This window comes from Podarcis erhardii (assembly GCF_964252035.2).
Source record: "Podarcis erhardii genome assembly, chromosome: 1".
NCBI classification, from domain to species: Eukaryota; Metazoa; Chordata; class Lepidosauria; order Squamata; family Lacertidae; genus Podarcis; species Podarcis erhardii.
The window spans coordinates 132791069-132813060 of NC_138497.1; the positions used below are offsets into that span (position 1 = coordinate 132791069).

General features: G+C 45.5%; 1 protein-coding gene across 3 annotated transcripts in view; it reads right to left on the reverse strand.

Annotated features, from left to right (window-relative positions):
• The window catches only part of PLEKHM3 (pleckstrin homology domain containing M3), a 78669-nt gene extending 58398 nt beyond the window's left edge, over positions 1-20271 (reverse strand). The window contains exons 1-4 of one of the 3 annotated variants that reach the window (XM_081873371.1): positions 20017-20271; positions 15732-15882; positions 13873-14758; positions 5828-6754 (exon numbers count right to left, since the gene is read on the reverse strand). In XM_081873371.1, the coding sequence (XP_081729497.1) occupies positions 5828-6754; positions 13873-14461 (1516 nt within the window). In that variant the 5' untranslated portion in view covers positions 14462-14758; positions 15732-15882; positions 20017-20271. Of the gene's footprint in view, positions 1-5827; positions 6755-13872; positions 14759-15731; positions 16053-18167; positions 18646-20016 lie in introns of those variants that run through there. The other 2 variants (XM_081873370.1, XR_014159336.1) reach the window with 2 other exon arrangements.
• Between the last annotated feature and the right edge of the window lie 1721 nt (positions 20272-21992).

Consider the following 21992-nt stretch of genomic DNA (forward strand, 5'->3'; position numbering starts at 1 on the left):
GAAGGCAAAAAAACCCACACACCTTCATGCATATGAACTGAACACATGCAAACAATCTCACTTTATTTTGAGGTCTGGTGAAACATAGTGGCCAAGAGTGCCAGTCAAGACCAGGACAATGACAGGGTATCTCTGGCTCATGGGCCCATAAGGCAATTTCTGACCAGCCTTCCTTCATGTGAGTGACTTTGTTAAATGCGGCATGCAGAGGGTTGACTGCTTTCTGATCTAGCCCATCAGATGAAAGTGGCTTCCTACCCCTAGACTAGGATCAAAGAGACCAAAACTTAAAACGCAGCTGCAAAGCTCATTTGGTGATGTTGGCCACTCACAGCCTCTCATTTTAACTTATCTCATGGGGTTGTTGGGCGGGGGAGAACCACCAATGCCATCTTGGAGAAAAGGTGGGATACAAATGAAATAATAAGGCAGCGAAACCCCTGGTTCAGTCCTCATGTCAGCCATGAACAGTCACACACAATGAAGTTTACCATACTTAAATAACATATATGAAGTTGTTTGAAATCTCTAACACATTACAGTGGTGCCTCGCAAGACGAAATTAATCCGTTCCGTGAGGCTCTTCGTATAGCGGTTTTTTCGTCTTGCGAAGCAAGCCCATTGACAGCTTAGCGGATTAGCGCTATTAGCGGTTTAGCGGCTTTTAGCAGATCAGCTGATAAGCGGCTAATCAGCGGATCAGTTGATAAGCAGCTTAGGGCTTAGGGAAAGAAGGGGGGGGAGGGGAAAAACCCCGCAGGAACTTGCAAGACATTTTCGTCTTGCGAAGCAAGCCCATAGGGAAATTCGTTTTGCGAAGCGCCTCCAAAACAGAAAACCCTTTCGTCTAGCGGGTTTTCCGTCTTGCGAGGCGTTCGTCTTGCGGGGCACCACTGTATATAAATCATGATTATGATTCCAAGCGCCATATCTGGGTTTGTAGCAGACATTTGCCCTCATTCTCCCTACCCTGGAATTATTCGCTTTTCTCTTACAGCTGCTTGACTTCCCCCTTAAGTCTTTGCTATTGCAATGTGTGCATGGGAATCGGAAGTTTACAGGATGCCGACAGAGGCATTTAGCATCCTAACACTTGAGCAATAAGAAAAGCCATGTAAAAATAGTAAATGAACTGTATAACAATTGGGTCCATAGGATGAGGTTGCCATAAACAAAACAGGGTGGGAACAAGCTTCCTTAATATGTTTATACAGCACAAACTATAATGGGACCCCTGCCTGAGCTAAGCATATATACCCATTTCCTATTGCAAGGCTTAGGCTGCAATCCTCTGCACCGTTACCTGGAAGCTGGTCCCAGTAAACTCAATAGGGCATGCACAGGATCGCACTATTAGGCGGCAATCTTACTGCAAGTTTAATAGGAGGCTACCCCTGTGGACTTCCTTCTGAATAAAGGAGATTAGGAGCACGGTGCACATCCTAAGCATGGTATAATTACTAGCATTATTCTAGTCCAGCAATCGTTTCAAATGGCTTCAGTATCTCCTGAACAATTTGACTACATTCCTTAGTTTAATGCATAGCATAGGCAAGGGAAATTTTTTTTACTTCGTATTCAAAGGATACCCTGCCGCCAAAACAAACCAAAACACAAAAGCAACCCCCCAAAACAACATTGCTGAATTAATAAAAAAGGGCTTTAAGATAAACTAATTCATGAAAGACAGGATTACAGTCAACAACTGGGAAAGATGCCTTGATGGTCCCTTTGAAACACTGGAGGTGATGAAATTCTTTGGCCGTTTGGCATAGCACCATGGACAGTTTGTTTCTGGATCTGACCACTGATGCAGAGAAGATCCTAGGTGCTGAAAAGGACTTCACAGCAAAACAGAATCAGACACTTATTCTGGTGGAAAGAGCTAAATGCAAATGGACAGAGTAAAACCTTTTCTCTTCCCAGGCCGAGTGAAGGCATCCGTTCCTGAAGGAAAAACTTTTCCCCTCCGTTTTTGTTTCTTTAATCTGCCCTCCTGACCCTGATACACTGAGAATCCATTTCCCCCCTTCCTCTTCTCCTTCTGCCACATCCCCAGGCCTGATATGGCTGCCCTGGCTTCTATCCGTGGTTGGAAAAATGCTAGCTGGCGCCCAAGATAAACTTGTCTAAAGCTACATTCTTCCTTACCCACTTCTGAGTGTCAGCTGTTTGTCTGGAAGCTTTTGCTGCAAAAGCTTTTAACAAGGAGGATAGGAAAAGGGGGGGATGTAGAGTGCAATTCAAACAAAACCAACTCTGCCCCCCCAACCATCCCCCCCCAAAATCCCTGACACAAGAAAAAACAAAGAAAGAAATGGGGGAAGGATGGGGGGCGGAGAACCTTCTCCCCAGCAAATCTTTCCAACAAACTCCTCTATCAGAGGTTCATTGTCAATCAATTAGTCAAGGCAGTAGGACTTAGTCGGCTGGGGGGCAGTTGGAGAGACAATGGGTCATATTACTATTTAATCACTTTTACTAAATAAATAAAGCAGCCCTAAGGTGCTGTCATGTCAAGGGAATTTACAGCAAAACAAAAAACCCCAAAGAAAGAAAAAGCCTAATTTTTCCATTACTTTTTTCCTCCCCTGAAGAACAAGAGAGGGTTATTACTGTAGCCTTAAGTCTCATCTTTGTGCAGCTCCTCTTTGATTCCCACTCGGACCCTGCCACTTTCTGGCACTAATTTGTCAGGCTGAACAAAGGAGGGATTTGTACCTCCTGTAAGGTCTCAATTAGGAAAGGCTTCTGCTGTATTATGTGCCATTCAGACAGGACACAATGATGGTAATTACAGGAATTTGCACTAAATGGCTGAAGAATTCGCAGCAAAACTTTTTTTCCTCCACCTCCACAAAGCTTGCCCCTCTTTTGCAGCTGTGGGGGAATTGGATGAGGGTAGGGGGGTGGAGAGAAGGGAAGGGTGGGCCTGGGGCCTACAAGATGCAATTACCAGCAGTATTCCTATTCAGTTAAACAGCCACCCCGCAAAGTTAAGACAGCGGACATCTTTCCAAGTGGGAAAAGACAAATGGCTACCTTCAACAAGGACTTTCAGCAGACAAGCCCGGTTCAGCCCAGTTTCTACAGCACGGCCTTTCCACTCGTTAGCTTTAACGCATTTATTATGTCGTTAAATTAAAATAAATGAATAATAACAATGCATCTTTTTGTTCTTCCCTTCGGGAACCCCAGGGCTCTTTTCATGGGATTATGTGATCCATCTAGAATGAGCTACAAGATTGCATGCGCACACTTCAATCCATACCCAAGTTCACCTTTCCTGGGGAGAAATGTTGGTGTGAGCTAGGAAATCACAGCTAACTTTAACAGTGCATGAACCTCTATAGGGTTCTCCAGCTGGTAGTTTTTTTCTGAGGCACGGATCCTGCCAGAATGGCTCAGTAAAAACAGTAAAGTGCACCTTTCAGCCAATGCACAGCTGGAAACTACTAGCATAAATTGCCAGTGCAATGCTGCGTACAAAAAACTAGGTTTTGAGCATACAAGGCCCAGGTTAAAAAGCCTGCTCAACGACAAAACCTACTGGATCGCCTTGAGCTACTCACAAGATCTCAGGTCACAAATGCACATGCAGAGGTCCCTGGAGAGTTTCTGTTCAGAATGTGCCCATGCCCCGGGTGAAGAAGGGTACAAGGCTTCTCTACAACCTTCTGCTGCGACCTGGATGGCAAAACACCAGGACCTTACACACACCTGCCCCCTCCAAAGTGTTTCCTTGCTGGAAAGATCTTAAAGCTAAGACTGGAGAGAGAAGGGGCTGCAAGAGAGATGCTGAAACACTAGTGAGCAACCTGGGCTGTGTGCATAGATGCAACCGGCAGTGTCCGGCTTCAATATTTGCTAACATTTTGCCTTGCCTTCACTGGCTCTATCTGTGTACAGTGGTGCCCCGCAAGACAAACGCCTCGCAAGACGGAAAACCCGCTAGACGAAAGGGTTTTCCGTTTTGGAGGCGTTTCGCAAAACGAATTTCCCTATGGGCTTGCTTCGCAAGACGAAATGTCTTGCGAGTTCCTGCGGGTTTTTTCCCCTTTTCCCCCCTTTTCCTAAGCCGCTAAGCCGCTTAACAGCCGATCGCTAAAAGCCGCTAAACCGCTAATAGCGCTAAGCTGTCAATGGGCTTGCTTCGCAAGACGAAAAAACCGCTATACAAAGAGCCTAACGGAACGGATTAATTTCGTCTTGCGAGGCACCACTGTGTATCCAATACCTCAAGGACCATCGCTCCCCATATGAACCGACCCAGACCCTGCAATCATCATCTGACGCCTTTCTTCGTGTGCCTCCTCCGCAAGAGGTCTGGCGGGTGGCGACATGAGAAAGGGCCTTTTCTGCAGTGGCTCCCAGTTCGTAGAATGCTGTCCCCAAGGAGCCTCACTTGGCACCTTCATTGCGCATCTTTAATCGCCAGGCTTGAACGTTTCTCTTTAACATACTATGGCTTTTTAACAGTGTTTGTGGGAGCAGGGCTATCGGGTTTGTTTTTGTTCTTGGTTTTATTATTTATTTTGTGTTCTCATTTTGTATCTTTTATGTTGTGAACCGCCCCGTGATCTTTGGATGAAGTGCAGTATACCAGTTTAATAATAAATAAATGTGCTCCTGCTTTCAACTTAGGGAAAGCTCCACTAGGAATTTGCCTGAACTCCTTCTGCTCTCCCAGATGGGAGCAAAGGCAGCTGATCTTCCACCCACTTCCGCCCTTCAAATGTCTGGGACTACAACTCCCATCAGTCAATATGGGATGGGAGTTGTAGTCTAAGTGTCCAGATGTTGCTAAACTGAGGAAGGCAGGGGGAGAGGAAATGGCTGGTTTATTTTAAAGCTAAATGTTCCATTTTTAAAAGAATAATGATTATTATTTACAGAACAAGCATACCAGTCTCTCACTTCTAGAGGATCTGTATATGTGACTAAATAAGAAATTCAGCCTGCCAGAAAGAGGAAACCCCCATTTTGCCAGCCAAATACTTTCCAAACACCACATTTTAATTAAGATCCGTGAAATATAGCTGCTTTTCCGGGCTTTGACCATAAACTTACTAATGCCAAATAGCTAAATCTCTCCTTAACATGCAGGAACAGAATGATGGCAATAAAAGGATTTTAAAAAAAAACTAACTTTCAAAACAAGGTTGGCTGACCTAAAATATAAAGACAATTTACTGACACTGCCCCCTGCTGGAAAGACTAATTGCTGCATTCCTGGGCATCAGCAATCAGGTGTGTTACTACCACAAGATCCCTTCCAAAACCTTTCTCTGCCACGGGGGTTCAGGGGCAGGGGAGACACAAATAAGCATAGGCTGTGCCCAGTGGGGCTTAAATTTTTATTATTTATTAAATCTGAATACTGCCCTTCATCCGAAGATCACAGGGCGGTTCGCAACATAAAAATACAAAATGAAAACACAATGTGATGATGGCCTCCAACGGAGAAGCATGGCCCATGCTTCTCTGTTGGAGAGATAAGGTGTCTCTATGGAGGCACCTTATTTAGGCAGCCAGGTTGCCCAGCCTGTTCCCCAAGTCTCCACTTGGATTCCTGCTGGTGCAAATCAGGACCTACTTAAAGGACCAGGTGCCAGAAGACTTGTAAGCCCTGGCAGCTCATCACAAGCCCATGCATTCATGAACCATGCCAGCACAGCTAGTGATACACAGAAAGATCGCCCAAGTCATAGAACTGCAATAGGAAGCTGTGCAAAACTCAGCAGAAAGCCCTTATACCTTGAAAAGGCATGTCAAGTAGTAAAGGCAGGCAGAACAAGTACAAAACGTCCGACATTTATTTGCTTACCTGCACACTTGAAACTCTGGGCAGTCAGTCCTCTTTCCAACGACAAGGTGGTCAGGATGCTCAGAAAGCTGGTGGTTACCGACTGGCGTTTGATCTTCCTATGCTCTTTTCCGCACGACAGGCCTTGGGTTTTGTTTCTGAGCGTCACTTGCAGATTCTGACCCAAGCTCCTGGTTGCATTGGCGGCAGACTTCAAGGCCTCCATCCATTCCTGAGCTCTTTGACGGGTTTCTGCCCGCAGACGAAGAACATCTTGAGGAAAGATAACCTGAAAGCAAGAGTCACAATCATCCAGAATATCAGTCTGGACAGACAGGCACACGTCAATGTTGTAGCTCAACAGAGGGTCTTCGTCAAGCCCACCGGTCTGAAACGCCATGAGGAGAGACCGGCTGAGTACAAAATGGAATGCTTTCCAGTTATTCTGGAGCGTCAGTCTGTAAAGAGTCCCTGATTTGAGAATGTTTTGGTAGTCCTTGATGTTTTGGGTCAACGATGCAGACTGGAAAAATTGGGTAGGTTCCGTCTGTAAACCACGATTTTGGATGATGCTGCTCTCATCGTTGTCTAATTTCTGCGAGCGCCCCAGATCTCCCTGGGGCCTCATGAAAGAGGGCACTGAGGAATGAACAGCTTCCCAAAGCTTCTGCCCCCAGTCCAAGGCCTCCCATGCAGACTCTGCCTTAAGCTGCAGGCGTGAGTTATTGAACAGCACTGCATCAACCACATTCGTTTCCACATTGATGCTTTGGAAATGCAAAAGCAGGTAGACAGTAGGAAGGTTCTGGTTCCCACTGTTGTCAAGCCAATACAGGTACAGTTTGTATGGAGTGAGTTCTGCGCAGCATGTCTGCCAATAGCTGTCATGGTTGTTCTTAATTTCCAAGTATCCTTTCTTCAGGATATTTGAGAACGTCGGCTTGTGTTCTAGAAGAGAGTTGAAATAAATGTTAACTACAAATATTTTAAGGGACGTGGGTGGCGCTGTGGGTTAAACCACAGAGCCTAGGACTTGCCGATCAGAAGGTCGGTGGTTCGAATCCCCGCGACAGGGTGAGCTCCCGTTGCTTGGTCCCTGCTCCTGCCAAACTAGCAGTTCGAAAACACGTCAAAGTGCAAGTAGATAAATAGGTACTGCTCCGGCGGGAAGGTAAACGGCGTTTCCGTGCGCTGCTCTGGTTCGCCAGAGGCGGCTTAGTCATGCCGGTCACATGACCCGGAAGCTGTACGCCTGCTCCCTCGGCCAATAAAGCAAGATGAGCGCCGCAACCCCAGAGTTGGCCACGACGGGACCTAATAGTCAGGGGCCCCTTTACCTTTACCTTACAAATATTTTAAACTTCTTTCCCTATTGCAGTTTCTCAAAACGGTGGGACTAAGTGCCAGGGCCTTCTCACTCTCCTGCCATGCCCACTTACCATGCTCTAGTCTTCTGGTTGGGCCAATGGCACTGCCAGCAAACCTCCCCATGCAAAATTAAGATGACAAGAAGAAGAGAGAAGGGAGATTTCCCCCAGTGTTATCAGACAGCAACAGCAAGAACTGAATATGCCCACTGGTCCAACAAGGTTGGCAACCCACCTGCCAGGGGTTCTTTAGCTGCAATCCCTGCATTGGAGGGGGTTGGAGAAGATGATCCTTTATGTCTCTTCTAACTCTAGCTATATGATTCTTTATTATGATAACCCATCCTGGGAACTTACGCTGAAGGGCAACTAAGAAATCTAATAAATGAGTAATTGTCGTCTGCACAACAGTTTTTCAAGTTTGCAGATGGGTCCATTGGCCTAAAAGGATTTGCAAGCCCTGATCAAATCACTCTGGAAGTTAGTTTTCAAATACAATGAACAAACAATAGGGTTTGAGGTATCAATGAAATGTTTCCTTTGGCTACGTGGAAACTATTGTAAAAAAATCAGATTTAGAGTCTTCTGATGGCAACAAAGATGTCTGTTGCATTTTGTTGGGGAAAGGACCCACACCAGCACCCCAAACTTGTGAAATGGCTCCACTACATTCGGGTCAGAGTTATGATGATTCAAGTGATTTAATCAGATGTACATTCATGAAAATAGGGTGACTGAAAACGGCAAGTGGAGGAACTTGGCTTGTAGCTTTGTCAGTTACTGCCCACTGGGGAGTCAAAGCACTTAACTGGACTAGGACAATCGACTCGTAACAAGAGAGACTAACAATTCCAATTAATTATTCCTTTTTACTGAGCCGTAAAAACTCAGGAGTTGATTTCAAGAATCTGAACATTATTGGCAGCCATCTACATCAGTGTTTCCCAACCTTGGGCCTTCAGCTGTTTTTGGACTACAACTCCCATCATCCCTAGCTAGCAAGACCAGTGGTCAGGGATGATGGGAATTGTAGTTCAAAAACAGCTGGAGGCCCAAGGTTGGGAAACACTGATCTACATGACACACGGGTGCCTTTCAATGGGCTTCATTATACTAAGAACTACTCCTCAAAATGAATGCAACGAAAGCAGGAAATTAAGTGAATCTAACAGCAAAGAGTATGACAGATTTACAACTCAACTCAGATGCAAGAAGAACAGAGTCCATTACTTCCAGTTACAGGATTTCAACCTTAAGGTGACATAGCAGGTGATAAAGGTGAGAAACTCTGAAGAAACAATAACTGAAATTTCTTTGGTTACATTGTGAGTAGGTCGGGCTGAGCGATATCTGGTTTTCAATACTGCAATATATCACCAGCTAAACATTGCAATATAATGATATATCACAATGTATGAAATAAGGATGGAACTATGTAGAGGTATTGGCTGGTTTTCCCCACATTGTGATTTTTGCATAGCACATGCACACACATAATGATTTGCAATATATTGCCAGGTCAAAAGTTATGAAACCGGTATCACAATATGGACTTCAAACTGGTTTTGGATGATGTATCGCCCAGTCCTAACAGAAGTTCCATTTTAGTTCTGCATAACTTGCATCTCCTGCACATACCTGACATCACAGGATGAAGTGAATCCCTCCCGGTGGCATTACTCCCTCTTCTCTCTCACAAATGCCTACTATGCACCCATGTTCAGGGACTATGTGCTCCCACTGCGCTCTCCTTCCTTCTCATTTGTGGGTTGTGCTTCAAAACAGTGGTTTAAAGAGTGCAAAGGAATTTGATCCCTGCCTATCGGGATGCCTGGGGGTCTGCAGGGCTGGCTATGCCACTGGTGGGCTAGGTATTGTACCTATACATTGCCCAAAATTGGTTGGAAGCCCACATCATGGTAACGGTTTCGTAATATTCAACATGGTGATATACAGTGGTACCTCAGGTTAAGAACTTAATTCGTTCCGGAGGTCCGTTCTTAACCTGAAACTGTTCTTAACCTGAGGTACCACTTTAGCTAATGGGGCCTCCTGCTGCCACTGTGCCGCTGCCCCACAAATTCTGTTCTCATCCTGAAGCAAAGTTCTTAACCTGAGGTACTATTTCTGGGTTAGCGGAGTCTGTAACCTGAAGCGTCTGTAACCTGAAGCGTCTGTAAGCTGAGGTACCATTGTATTGTGAATCGTGATTGGGGGGGCTATGTAAAAAATTGTGATGTGGGAAAAACTATGAAGCCGGTTGTCGCTTCTCTTTTGATTCCTGCTGCCCCTGTTGTATTATAAAATAACAGATGTAACAATATGTTAAAGATAAGTAAAAATGCATCAGTATTAGAACCCTAAGTTGTAGCAGTTGCCAGGACATTTCCCCGATTGCCTCTACATTGTTGCATCCTTATTTCAGACACTTTGATACAGTGGTGCCCCACAAGACGAAAAACCCGCTAGACGAAAGGGTTTTCCGTTTTGGAGGTGCTTCGCAAAACGAATTTCCTATGGGCTTGCTTCGCAAGACGAAAACGTCTTGCGAGTTTTTCCGACTTTCCCCCCCCTTTTTCTAAGCCGCTAAGCCGCTTATCTGCTTATCCGCTAAGCCGCTAAAAGCCGCTAAGCCGCTAATAGCGCTAATCCGCTAAGCCATCAATGGGCTTGCTTCGCAAGACGAAAAAACCGCTAGACGAAGAGAATCGCGGAACGGATTCTTTTCGTCTTGCGAGGCACCACTGTATATCAGTATATCATGATATTTAGTGGGTGATATATTGTGATGTTGAAATTCAGACAAAGGGGGGGGGGTTGCTATGGCACTCCCTTGCACGTTGAGTGTGCAGTGATGCAGAGTTTTTTGAGATGCATTGCCACCATTGCGAGTTCATCGGCTCCCTCCACATTTGGGTGTTGCCATTGATAGTTTCCGATTGGTGGGGAATGGCAGAACTTCCAGGGGTGCTGGGGGGGGGGGAGTGCCTGTGACTTTTGCATTTCCTGGATATGTGTATGTCTCCCTCCCAGGCTGAGAATGCATCGGATTTGGTGCTTGTGTAGTAGCAACGCATCTTCACGCCTGCCGTAACGCGTGTGCATAACATCCAAAACGCAGCTTCCAAAAAAGAGCTTTATTTCGCATAAACTGCCGGGGCGATGGGGGTGGGGAGTAATTAAATTCAATCTAAATTGGAAAAAGAAAAGGCCTTTTAAAAAAAAGGTGTTGATGAGGCAAGAGTATACGGAAGAAACCAATGTGATTTGCCTTCCTTCTCTGGTCCTAACATTCGTTGGGATTTCTGCACTAACTCAAAAGCCATTAATTTCTTTGAAAGCCACACAGATCCCTTTGTAGTGTCGATCATGCCTATATATTCCACAGTTACCTTCCCTTTCTGTTAATCATCCAATAAGGGGAACAGCGCAGCTACCGCAGACCCAAAGTGAAACTTCAGCCCGTTGTTCTTGTTTCCATCAAGCACAGATGACTCTTCCAAGCTTCTCACAGGTTTTGTGCCACACTCACCACTGTTTCCCCTCCCTCCTGCCTTTAGCTACCACAGAGACTTGCTTGTCTTTTGTTGAGAGAGAGAGAGAGAGAGAGAGAGAGGAGCTGTCTCTCCTCCCCATCTTTCACAGCCAGACAGTCTCTCTGCCAGCTTTTTCTCTCCAGCTCCTGTGAACTGGCTTCATCCGCTCCCACTTAAACTGGGACAATGACAGTGGCCGGCTTGATTAAAATTCAAATGCAGCAGACCCTTCTGCTTTGAGAAGTGGCTCCTGGCTCCTGACATAGACAGGTGGAATCACAGCTGCTCCCCCCCCCAAAAAAAATCTCTCACTCTGGTTCCCTCCTGCCACCTCACCTACCTGGTGTACAAAAGCTGCATAATACCTTTCCGCTGAGTGCTTTCTGTCCACCCTCTAAAATGGAAGCAGCGTTTCTCTTCACTCTTTCCCCAAACAAGGAAATTAAATCAAGGCAGAGCGAATCAGAGCCCATCATAGAAAATAGGAGATAATCACACCAAATAGCCTACATCTGGGGTGCCTTCCTTTTTTTTAAAAAAAAAAAGTAATTTCTTGAGAAATAAGGACCAAAAGAAGAAAACAGCGAAGAAAACAACCTGCTGAGAGCCTTATAAGATTCCTCTTATCTACAGATTATATCCCTTTTCTTGCTGTATTAGGTCTCATTACAATCTTTTTTGCATACGCTGTGTTTCAAAAACGGTTGTTCACAGAGGCCAACATTTCTCTCCTTTTGTGCTCAAATAGTCTCCCCAGATACTAGAAGAAGAAAAATTTGAAAGTGGCATGAGCAAAACCTGGGATGTTTATCACGGATAAATAATCTTGTATTGGTGGTCTAGTCTGCACATAATAGAATAGCTGTCTGATGGAATCAGCCCCCAAATCCACCTAGTACAGCCTTGTAAGGAAGCCCACAAAAGATACCTGCAAAAGAAGGATAGAAATGCAGCTAGCCTGTCTAGGACTGGCAGCTGTGGGAACTGAGAGCTCCGGCCCCCTGCACAACTGCCCCATCCCTGCTGGGCAGAGAGGAAAGGACTTTCCCCCCTCAGGCAGCCTGCTTGGTTTCTATCTTGGGTGCCAAGGATGGATGGAGAGTACCATGTTGGCATGCAGTCCCTTGTTGCCCATGGCTATCAGGTGAGTGCTTCAAGGTAAGGCTGAACAGATGCCTTGATGAAGCTTGAACATGGCATGGAGGGGCATCCGTGCTTCCTCAATGGCTTCCTATCCCCAGTGGCAGACTGCCTTGTAATGCAGATGTTCCATTTAGCTCTTATGCCTAATCTCCATTGACAGGCCTGTCTTCCATGAATCGTCTGACTTGGTCAGGCTACCCCTGGAGTATTCAGTTCTATGGAACTCTCTCCCTTCAAAGGTGCTCATCATATCCAACCTAATCTTTGGATTTTTAAACTGGTTTAAAAACCAACAAACATATTTTCTAAGTCGCCCTTTCCTAGTGGTCCTTCCCATGTTACAAAATATACAGATTCCCCGCCACTTAGGCGAGGGTTCGGTTCTAGGGGCACATGTGAAAAGGATCTAGGAGTCTTGGTTGACCACAAACGTGACATGAGCCAACAGTGTGACGCGGCAGCTAAAAAAGCCAATGCAATTCTGGGCTGCATCAATAGGAGTATAGCATCTAGATCAAGGGAAGTAATAGTGCCACTGTATTCTGCTCTGGTCAGACCTCACCTGGAGTACTGTGTCCAGTTCTGGGCACCACAGTTCAAGAAGGACACTGACAAACTGGAACGTGTCCAGAGGAGGGCAACCAAAATGGTCAAAGGCCTGGAAACGATGCCTTATGAGGAACGGCTAAGGGAGCTGGGCATGTTTAGCCTGGAGAAGAGGAGGTTAAGGGGTGATATGATAGCCATGTTCAAATATATAAAAGGATGTCATATAGAGGAGGGAGAAAGGTTGTTTTCTGCTGCTCCAGAGAAGCGGACACGGAGCAATGGTTCCAAACTACAAGAAAGAGATTCCACCTAAACATTAGGAAGAACTGTTTGACAGTGGAATTTGCTGCCAAGGAGTGTGGTGGAGTCTCCTTCTTTGGAGGTCTTTAAGCAGAGGCTTGACAACCATATGTCAGGAGTGCTCTGATGGTGTTTCCTGCTTGGCAGGGGGTTGGACTCGATGGCCCTTGTGGTCTCTTCCAACTCTATGATTCTATGATTCTATTCTATGATTCTATGTGCAAAGGCAAAATCACACAATATCAGGAACCCCTGGAACGCCCCCCCCACACTCCCAGAGGCTTCCCCAAGGCCTGGTAAGCGGAGCACCTCTGGGAGCATTCCAGAGACCTCTTGCAATCTTCCAGATCCTGGTAAGCAAGGAAAACCCACTGGGTGCACAGGACAGGGGGAAATAAATACATGGGGAGTGGGTAACATGAGTTTTCCCTTCTCTCCATTTATTTATTTAACACTCCCCCCCCCACACACACACATAAGGTTGCGGTCACATATGTAAAATGAGCAAAAGTTGCAGGCCCACTGTAATATGATTTCTTCTTTTAGTAGTCTTTGTACTAACCCACCCCACCCCCCAAATCCTGGCCTTTTTATAATTGCTAATGCTTTCACCTTTGTTAATTTTTATTATTTTAGGTCATTGCATTTACAGTGTTTTCCTTACACTGTGATGCTCTTTCGGCCAAATATAAATAATTTGATAAATTAAAGTGCTAAAAATTAGCCATAGTGTCAGGACTGCATGGGCTGACCATCCTGGGATGCAAAGTCACTACCTTTCTCCTCATAGAAAGAAAGAATCAGCGAACAGAGCATCTTCCAGATTCTCTCCCTTACTTCCAGATACTGTAGTGAGCTGGGTAGCATAATTTAGACAAGCTGCAGAATCAAAGTCTTCTACTGCCAAATGTGTCACAGAAATATTTATATTTACAACCGTAACTCAAGTTGAGTTCCTCTGCTTTTAAGGTTGAGAAATGGGCAACTTGCTTGAGACAATCTTTGCAACCCATGGTGGGAATTGGGAACTGAATTTCGAGGTTCACAGCTCCAAGTCCAACCTGGGATTGTGTTGCCTCACCAAACCTGTCACTTTCTGCCTTCGCAGAGAGACAGGCACCAAAAGAAGAAGAAGAAGGAAGCCAGGTGTAGCAAAGTATCAAGCACTCACCAGAGTTCCCTTGAATGTCCTCTCCCTTTTCGAATCCAGTTGGTGCAAATGAAAGTTTAGGACATCGATTGTCTTGATTAGACGGATGCTGTGAAGAAGCATCAGCTAAGATGACACCCCAGTCTATGTGGCTGACGTCTGAGCGTGACCGGTTGTGGCCTGGCTTGAAAGTGGCCGTTTCCTCACTCTGCACTATAATATCGTTCACAGAACGGGGCCGACCCCGCCTCCTCTGGCAGATGTTAAAAGCCGAGGCCTCCCCCCGTTCCACCCAAGAGAGGTTGTCTGGAACCATTCCCCTTTGTACTCCAAACTGTTCTTTGGCAGGAATTGCAGTCTGCACTTTGGTTTCCAAGAGTCCGTTTTTGCAGTGCTCCCAAACGAGGTTGGTTTTCCCCAAAGTGATGTTCCTCAGGTCTCCGCAGGCTGCAAGCCTATTAAACACCTCGTGGCCAACCAGCTCAGGAACTTCCTGGACCCCATAAACCTCTGGTGGCTGCACATTCTCTCGTTTAGCATCAAAGGTGCTAAAGAAATCTTCCGTCACTTCCAAGGCCGGACTGATGTCATCGACCTCCAATGCCTCCATTTTATTGGCAGTCAGACCAGAAACTTTGGGGGAATTTTGTCAAAAAACAACATAAAAATTCCAGGCACAGAAGAGGAAGGTGCCTCTGGAAAGATTCTGACACTGCTTGAACAAGGAGGTGGTGGGAGCTAAATGATTAGGGTTGCAACTGGCATTGGCCTTCAGATGTTTGGCTTGACTTCCCTTTGTAAACGTGCTACTGAAGAATAACTTGCCCTCTGACTTACCAGTCTAAATGGTAAGATAGGATGGGAGGGTATTGGCTGTGCAGTAGAAGTCCGCAGAATCTGGATTTTCCTGTAAAACATGTTACAAAACCATGTTAGTGAAGTTGCTCTCTCACCAGAGACAGGGTGAGTGGAACACCAGCAGAGAGATGCTGTTCTGCATGTCTTATCTGCAAAACACCTATCAACACTCAAATGTTATAGGGTTCTCTGAGTATGGGCCATAACTTCACTAGACTAACTAAAGGAAGATTGCAAGTCCCTGGTTCAAGTGCTTCAAGTTCCCTCAGGCTGAAGAAAAAGTGGTGCAAAGGGAAAGGAGGTTAGGAGGCTGAGGGGGAAGACGCGAGGCGACAAGGTAGAGAGCTCAAGGGGTAGCCAACATTCACACAGACACTTGGTTTCTGAAGCTCTGGGCAGAGGAGAAGAATCAGTGGGGCAACAACCCTATTTTCCTCCTTAGGCTTTTTGGTCCCAAGAACACACACTTCAGAGATGTCTCTATCTTAATAGCCCTCACAGATATTTTTTCTTTACAACTCATCACACTTCTTTTGTCTAAGATACACTTGCACCTGATTGTGTTTTCTTGACCTAAGAAGCCCTTTGTGGCAAAGTCCAAGTACATACATATTTATCACTCAGCACTGTTAATTAATATACGTTGCAGAACATTTCCTGGGCAGGTATATACCCTGTTTGTTATTCTTTAACTTGAGTGGCTGCCTGTGAAAAGGGTTTCAGTGCCAATGGCACTGTGACAAACAATTTGTTTACATCTCTTGATTCAGTCAAAGCAATTGACCCCATTTTCTAGTTAAACAACTCTTGTGTTCTTCAGACCAAAACACATCTAGTCACTTAAATAGCCACAAATTAACACCCACCAGTCCATAAATACTGTGATTTATTTTCATAATTTAAGCTAGCAATTAAACTGCCTAGACATTGAACAATTTAGTATACTCTGTGCAAGGTTAACTGACTAAAATGCTTTGATCGGCTGCTACTTTTACATGGCAATCTTATACAGGTCTACTCACAATCAAGCCCCGTGGAGATCCACCAGGTAAAATGCAGCCTTGGAGATCACTTTTTCTTAGACTGGCATTGTAAGCATTTTCTGCTGCATCACTTGGGTACATCCAAAACGATTTTACTGCCAAAATATTTATCAGTTGCAAATCGCAAGCCCTGTGATGGGAAGACATGACTCAGCATCATTGTACAATAGTGGAGAAACCACGATGCAGCGAGATTTCCACAATCAAAGGAGATTCCCAGAAGTGTTGGCAACTCGGTTTTCAAATAAAGGATAAGGCGGACCAAGAAAAAGAAAGAAAGAAACCTATCATCTTTGTTATTATTACTGACAAAATGTCCGACATAATGACAGGCAGAGTGTGAGCCTGTATACTGCTCTGGGGAAATGCAATACATCTTTGTGTGCTCTGGGCCAGAAATATACTCTATCCCCTTGTGAGAGCTCTGTCAGCGGAAGGCCACCCAGTGTCACCGCTGGTTCTGCCCTCACCACAATAGTGTGTCCTCCCAACCACCACAGAAATGCAGCACTGTTCTCTTCCCCGTAAGAGAGAGAGGCATGTTTAGAAACTCAAATATAATAATAATAATAATAATAATAATAATAATAATAATAATAAATTTTATTTATATCCCGCCCTCCCCAGCCGAAGCCGGGCTCAGGGCGGCTAACAACACCAAAACAGTGCAACATTATAAAAACATTATAAAAGTTAATTAAAATCCAAATTGATGGCAACCATAAACTAAAGTTTTGTAAAGATTGCCAGAGGAGGGGGGGTCAGGCTGCGCCCTGACCAAAGGCCTGGTGGAACAGCTCTGTCTTGCAGGCCCTGCGGAAAGATGTCAAGTCCTGCAGGGCCCTAGTCTCTTGTGACAGGGCGTTCCACCAGATTGGAGCCACAGCCGAAAAAGCCCTGGCTCTAGTTGAGGCCAGCCTAACCTCTCTGTGGCCTCGGACCCTCAAGATGTTTTTATTTGAAGACCGTAAGGTCCTCCTTGGGACATACCAGGAGAGGCGGTCCTGTAGGTACAAGGGTCCTAGGCTGTATAGGGCTTTAAAGGTTAAAACCAGCACCTTAAACCTGATCCTGTACTCCACCGGGAGCCAGTGCAGCTGGTATAGCACCGGATGAATGTGATCTCGCAGCGAAGACCCCGTAAGGAGTCTCGCCGCGGCATTCTGCACCCGCTGGAGTTTCTGGGTCAGTCTCAAGGGCAGCCCCACGTAGAGCAAGTAATATGAGCTAATCACCAAATGGCACCTTAAATCTAGATTACAGTTGCTACAACGGTATGACTAGGTGTCCCCTCCCCACCCCCCGGCCGTGTTTGTTGTTGTTGTTTATTTCATTTCTATACCACTTTATGTTTTAAAGAAAAAAATCTCAAAGCAGTTTACAACACATTTAAACATCAAATGAAACAACCCAGGATAAAACTAAGTTAAGCTTCAAGGGAAATATAGTTTGCTTTCCCCCTACAGTGGTCCCTTGGGTTACAGACGCTTCAGGTTACAGACTCCGCTAACCCAGCAATAGTACCTCGGGTTAAGAACTTTGCTTCAGGATAAGAACAGAAATCGCATGGCGGCAGCAGCAGGAGGAGGTCCCATTAGCTAAAGTGGTACCTCAGGTTAAGAACAGTTTCAGGTTAAGAATGGACCTCCAGAACGAATTACCGTATTTTTCGCCCTATAGGACGCACCGTCCCATAAGGCGCACCTAGTTTTTTGGGGGGGAAATAAAGGGGGAAAAATTATTTCCCCCCAGGCGCGGGGCTGGGGCGAGGGAGGCCCGAGCTTCCCCCAACCCCAGTCCCCAAAGAGGCAGCTCTCTGCAAGCCGTGAGAGCCCAGCGCTGGCTCCCGCTGCTTGCGGAGAGGTCCGTGAAGCCTGGACGCGCTGAGCTCAGCGCGCGCAGGCTTCGGCATGCAGGCAACTCTCCGCAAGCACCGGAAGCGCTCCTGCTGCTTGCGGAGAGGTCCGCGAAGCCTGGAGAGCGAGAGGGGCTGGTTCACACCAATGCCTTTCGCTCTCCAGGCTTCAGCGAAAGCCTGCATTCGTCCCATAGGACGCACACACATTTCCCCTTCATTTTTGGAGGGGGAAAAGTGCGTCCTATAGGGCAAAAAATACAGTAAGTTCTTAACCCAAGGTACCACTGTATTTATTTTCCTACTTAATTTACAGAGCTGGCCCATAGCAGAAGGACTCTAGGAAGCCAGTGGGGTGTAGTGGTTAGAGTGTTGGACCAGAACATGGGAAATCAGGGTTCAAATCCCTACGCAGTCATGAAGCTCACTTGGAGTCAGTCACAGCCTCCTCACCTACCTCACAGGGTCATTGCAGGGACTGACTAAAGAGAGGGGTGAACCATGTACTCCTTGGAGAAAAATGTGGAAAACTGACACAATAAATAACCTCTTTTGCTTACCTGCTTAAGAAAGCTGGAGGGGCCAGCCAGGTGGAGATGTCAGTCGCCAGCCTCGCATCCAGATATCTCCACCTGGTCACAATTTGATCCATGCCAGTCACAAAACGCGCCTGGCACCTGGCTGATTTCTAACACTGGAAAGTGGCCACTGTTTGCTGATGACAGTGAAAATAAAGACATGCACTTGCGGATAACGCTGGAGTGTGTGTGTGTGTGAAGTAAACACCCCCACACCTGAGTGATATCACTGTCTTGGCAAATGGTAGTTTTCTCCCTCTCTGAACTAAGGAGGAGGCTGCAACCTTTTTATTTTGTCCCTTGGCACCAAGCCTGCTACGTCCATGGCTCTATCCTGGGTTCTGCTTCTCAGTCTAGTAGAGTTCACTATTAAGGACACAAGAGAAGTCTGGAAACTGGCATGGGCAGATTAAACTAGGTGTGGGGAACCTTAGATCTGCCATATGCTGCTGAACTACAACTCCCATCATCCCTGGCCATTGGTCATGCTTGCTGGGGCTGATGGGGGTTATAGTGCAGCAACATCTGGCAGCCCTAAGGTTCCCCACACCTGGTTTAGGTAGCTGATCACAGGAGCCCCTGGATTCTTGTTGCCAACTTCGGTTTCAGCAGTTCAGAAAAAGGGCTACCAGATTCAGACCCAGAGACTGCCTGAAGCTTGAAGTGCTGCAGGGCAGAAAGAGAGTACAGTGGTACCTTGGGTTACATACGCTTCAGGTTACAGACTCTGCTAACCCAGAAATAGTACCTCGGGTTAAGAACTTGGCTTCAGGATGAGAACAGAAATCGCGTGGCAGCAGCAGGAGGCCCCATTAGCTAAAGTGGTGCTTCAGGTTAAGAACAGTTTCAGGTTAAGAACAAACCTCTGGAACGAATTAAGTACTTAACCCGAGGTACCACTGTATGCAGCCGCAGCAGCAGTCTATCTGACCCTCAGTGCTTTAACTGTTTACCCATCCATTCTGCGGGGTTCAGTGAGAATCCTAAAGAAGAGAAAGGCCTGCTTTTCAAAAGCAAATTCCTATTCCTCAGTGCCTGAAAGACATGCTGAAAAAATGCGTTGGCAGTTTCTGTTGTAGGACTGAGTGGAGGCTTCAGACGTTATGGGAAATTTTACTTTATTCAGCCTAACAGTTTCCCCTCTAGTTTCCATTCCCTTGAACTAGCAAACCTGTCTAAATACATATTAGGGCAATGCCTTTATTGGGCCAATCAAAATGTCATAAAATACTGTGCAATTTTGGTTGGCCTAATTAAAGTAGTGCCCTAATATTTGGCATTTTTCTTATAGGTCAACTCAGCTCTCTGTATATTTTTTTACATAGAATTGAATTGCACACATCTAAAAGCCGGTCTGAATTCAGCACGGCTTCATCTGCAACATACCTATATGCTGGGAAAACCAGAGTAATCTTAGCACTATGGAGACAACAAACCCATTCTGAATTAAACCAGTGAGAAATGATCCAAGATTAAAGGAGCCTGAGAAAATCTATCAATGGGGTGTGTTAGTCAGCTAAAGATTATCCATCACTCTCCATGGCAATAGATCTAGCAACAATAATTCATAATACAGCAGCAATTTAAGCAATTTCAGTCTCTCTCACATGCATGACTTTAAATGCAGAAAATGAAAAAAGAAACAGAACTGTTTGCCATATACAGGAGCACTTCTCTAAAGCTCTGTTAGAGCAGCTACTGGTAAGCAGGGCTTACCCTCTGTGTTACTGTCAGTCTGACTTCCAGTCTGAAACCACTCAGGAGCAGGTGACAAAGAAAAGAAGAAGTGGCTCAGTTCAGAGGGTGAATGCAAAGCAACACACTGACTCACTAGGGAAATCATGTCATGCAGCGACCTTTCCCAAGCATTTTGCATGTCGTCACCCAGAGGAAGCATTTATACCCAAGGCTCAAGGTACCGAATCTTCCTATCAACACAGCAACACTGAGAAGCAGTCAGAGAACTTCCTGGAAACTCTTGTCTTTTTTGAATACACTATTTAGCACAACTGCTGCTGCTGGCTTCTAAGAAACCTCCCTCACACACCCCCCCAAAACACTTCTGATTTAACTCTCAGTAGCAGGGGTCCCCACAAAGCAAGAAACTTCACTAGGGTTGAATGAAATCACAGTATATCTGAAAGGTTGTGGTAAGAATAAGGAGGCATTCAACTAAATCAGAGTTTTCCAAACTTGGGTCTCCAGCTGCTTTTGGACTCCCATCATCCTTAGCTAGCAGGACCAGTCGTGGTCAGGGATGATGGGAACTGTAGTCCAAAAACAGCTGAAGACCCAAGTTTGAGAAACTTTGAACTAAATAAACACACAAGTGCAGCTAATTCTGCTTGAATGACGGGACTTCCCCCTGTCCCTTCCCCAGACACATCCCCCCTGCTGTCCCCAAAGTTGCTCCAGAGGGTTGGAGGAAACCCCAAAACAGATTTAGGGGGCACATGGGGGGGGGGAAGAGAGGGAAGAAAGTCCCACTGCACAAGCAGAAGCATTTCACTCATGCAAAGCACTACCTGGCGATCTGCTGAATACAACCCACTGCTATCACAACATTATCAACATCATACATTCAGAAATATTTCATCATCTAGCTGGATCTAGCCATAGAATGTGCCCAGACTGGCAGCTTGTTGTGCCCTTTATTACATATATCATATTTTGACTCTCCTCCACCTCTTTTAGCAGCTCCTGATGTTTATAATTATTTTACTGCATTTCCAAATTAAACCTATTTATTATTTATCACATATAGTCAATATTTGTTTTATATCACTGCACATTTTTGTAATTAATCCTGCTAATGTCTTAATCTGTTCGCAATATTTTTAAGTATTTCAAAAATGATTTCAACTCTATATTAAAAACTTTGTCATCTTGAACGTACCAGGGTTACGTTCCTGTCCCTTGCGTGCATCAGAGGAGCACGCATAAGCCTGTTATGCCCTATTTTTAGCCACTTCTAGGTTGCTGTGATGCACGCATGCACAGTCACACGTCAATCGGATGTGCATAAATTGGTCACTGCCTGTTATGTCAAAATCAGCACTTTGAATTGAGCCCAGAAACTTATCGGCAGTCAGTGCAATTGTGCCAGAATCAGTGTAATATGAACATACCTTCAGGGCTCACTCAACAATCTGGCTGCTGAATTCTGCACTAGCTATAGTCTCCAAATTCTCTTCAAAAGCAGCCCCACATGGTCATCTAGCCCAGACATTATCAGTGCATAGACAACTGAAGCTAGCTTATCCTCATCCAGAGAGGGTCACAGCTGGGTTCCCAGCAGAAGGTTCATGGCACCAAAGCAATTTGTGCCTCCGATAACAGAAGCGGATCCAGAAGTCCCGCTAAATTATGCACCTGCCTCTTTAGGGGGAGTGCAACTCTTTCCAGAACAGAATGAACCCCACCCATCCGGTGAGTAGTAGAAATCAAGGAGAGCACTCAACAGCCCAGTTCCTGGCCCAAGAAAAGGGAACTCAGAATTTGAGATGGATGAAGAAAAAACTCATCTCCACTGTCCCTTGTAGCATGCGGAAGGTTTATACAGTGGTATCTTGGGTTAAGTACCGTATTTTTGGCACCATAACACTTACTTTTTTCCTCCTAGAAAGTAAGGGGAATTGCTGTTATTAAGATGAATGTATTGCCGAGAATGCTGTTTTTGTTTCAAATGTTGCAAATTATTGATAAGATGGATTGTTTTAAGAGGTGGCAAAGAGATATTTCCAGATTTGTCTGGCAGGGCAGAAAGCCCAGAATAAAATTTAAGATACTTACGGATACTAAAGATAG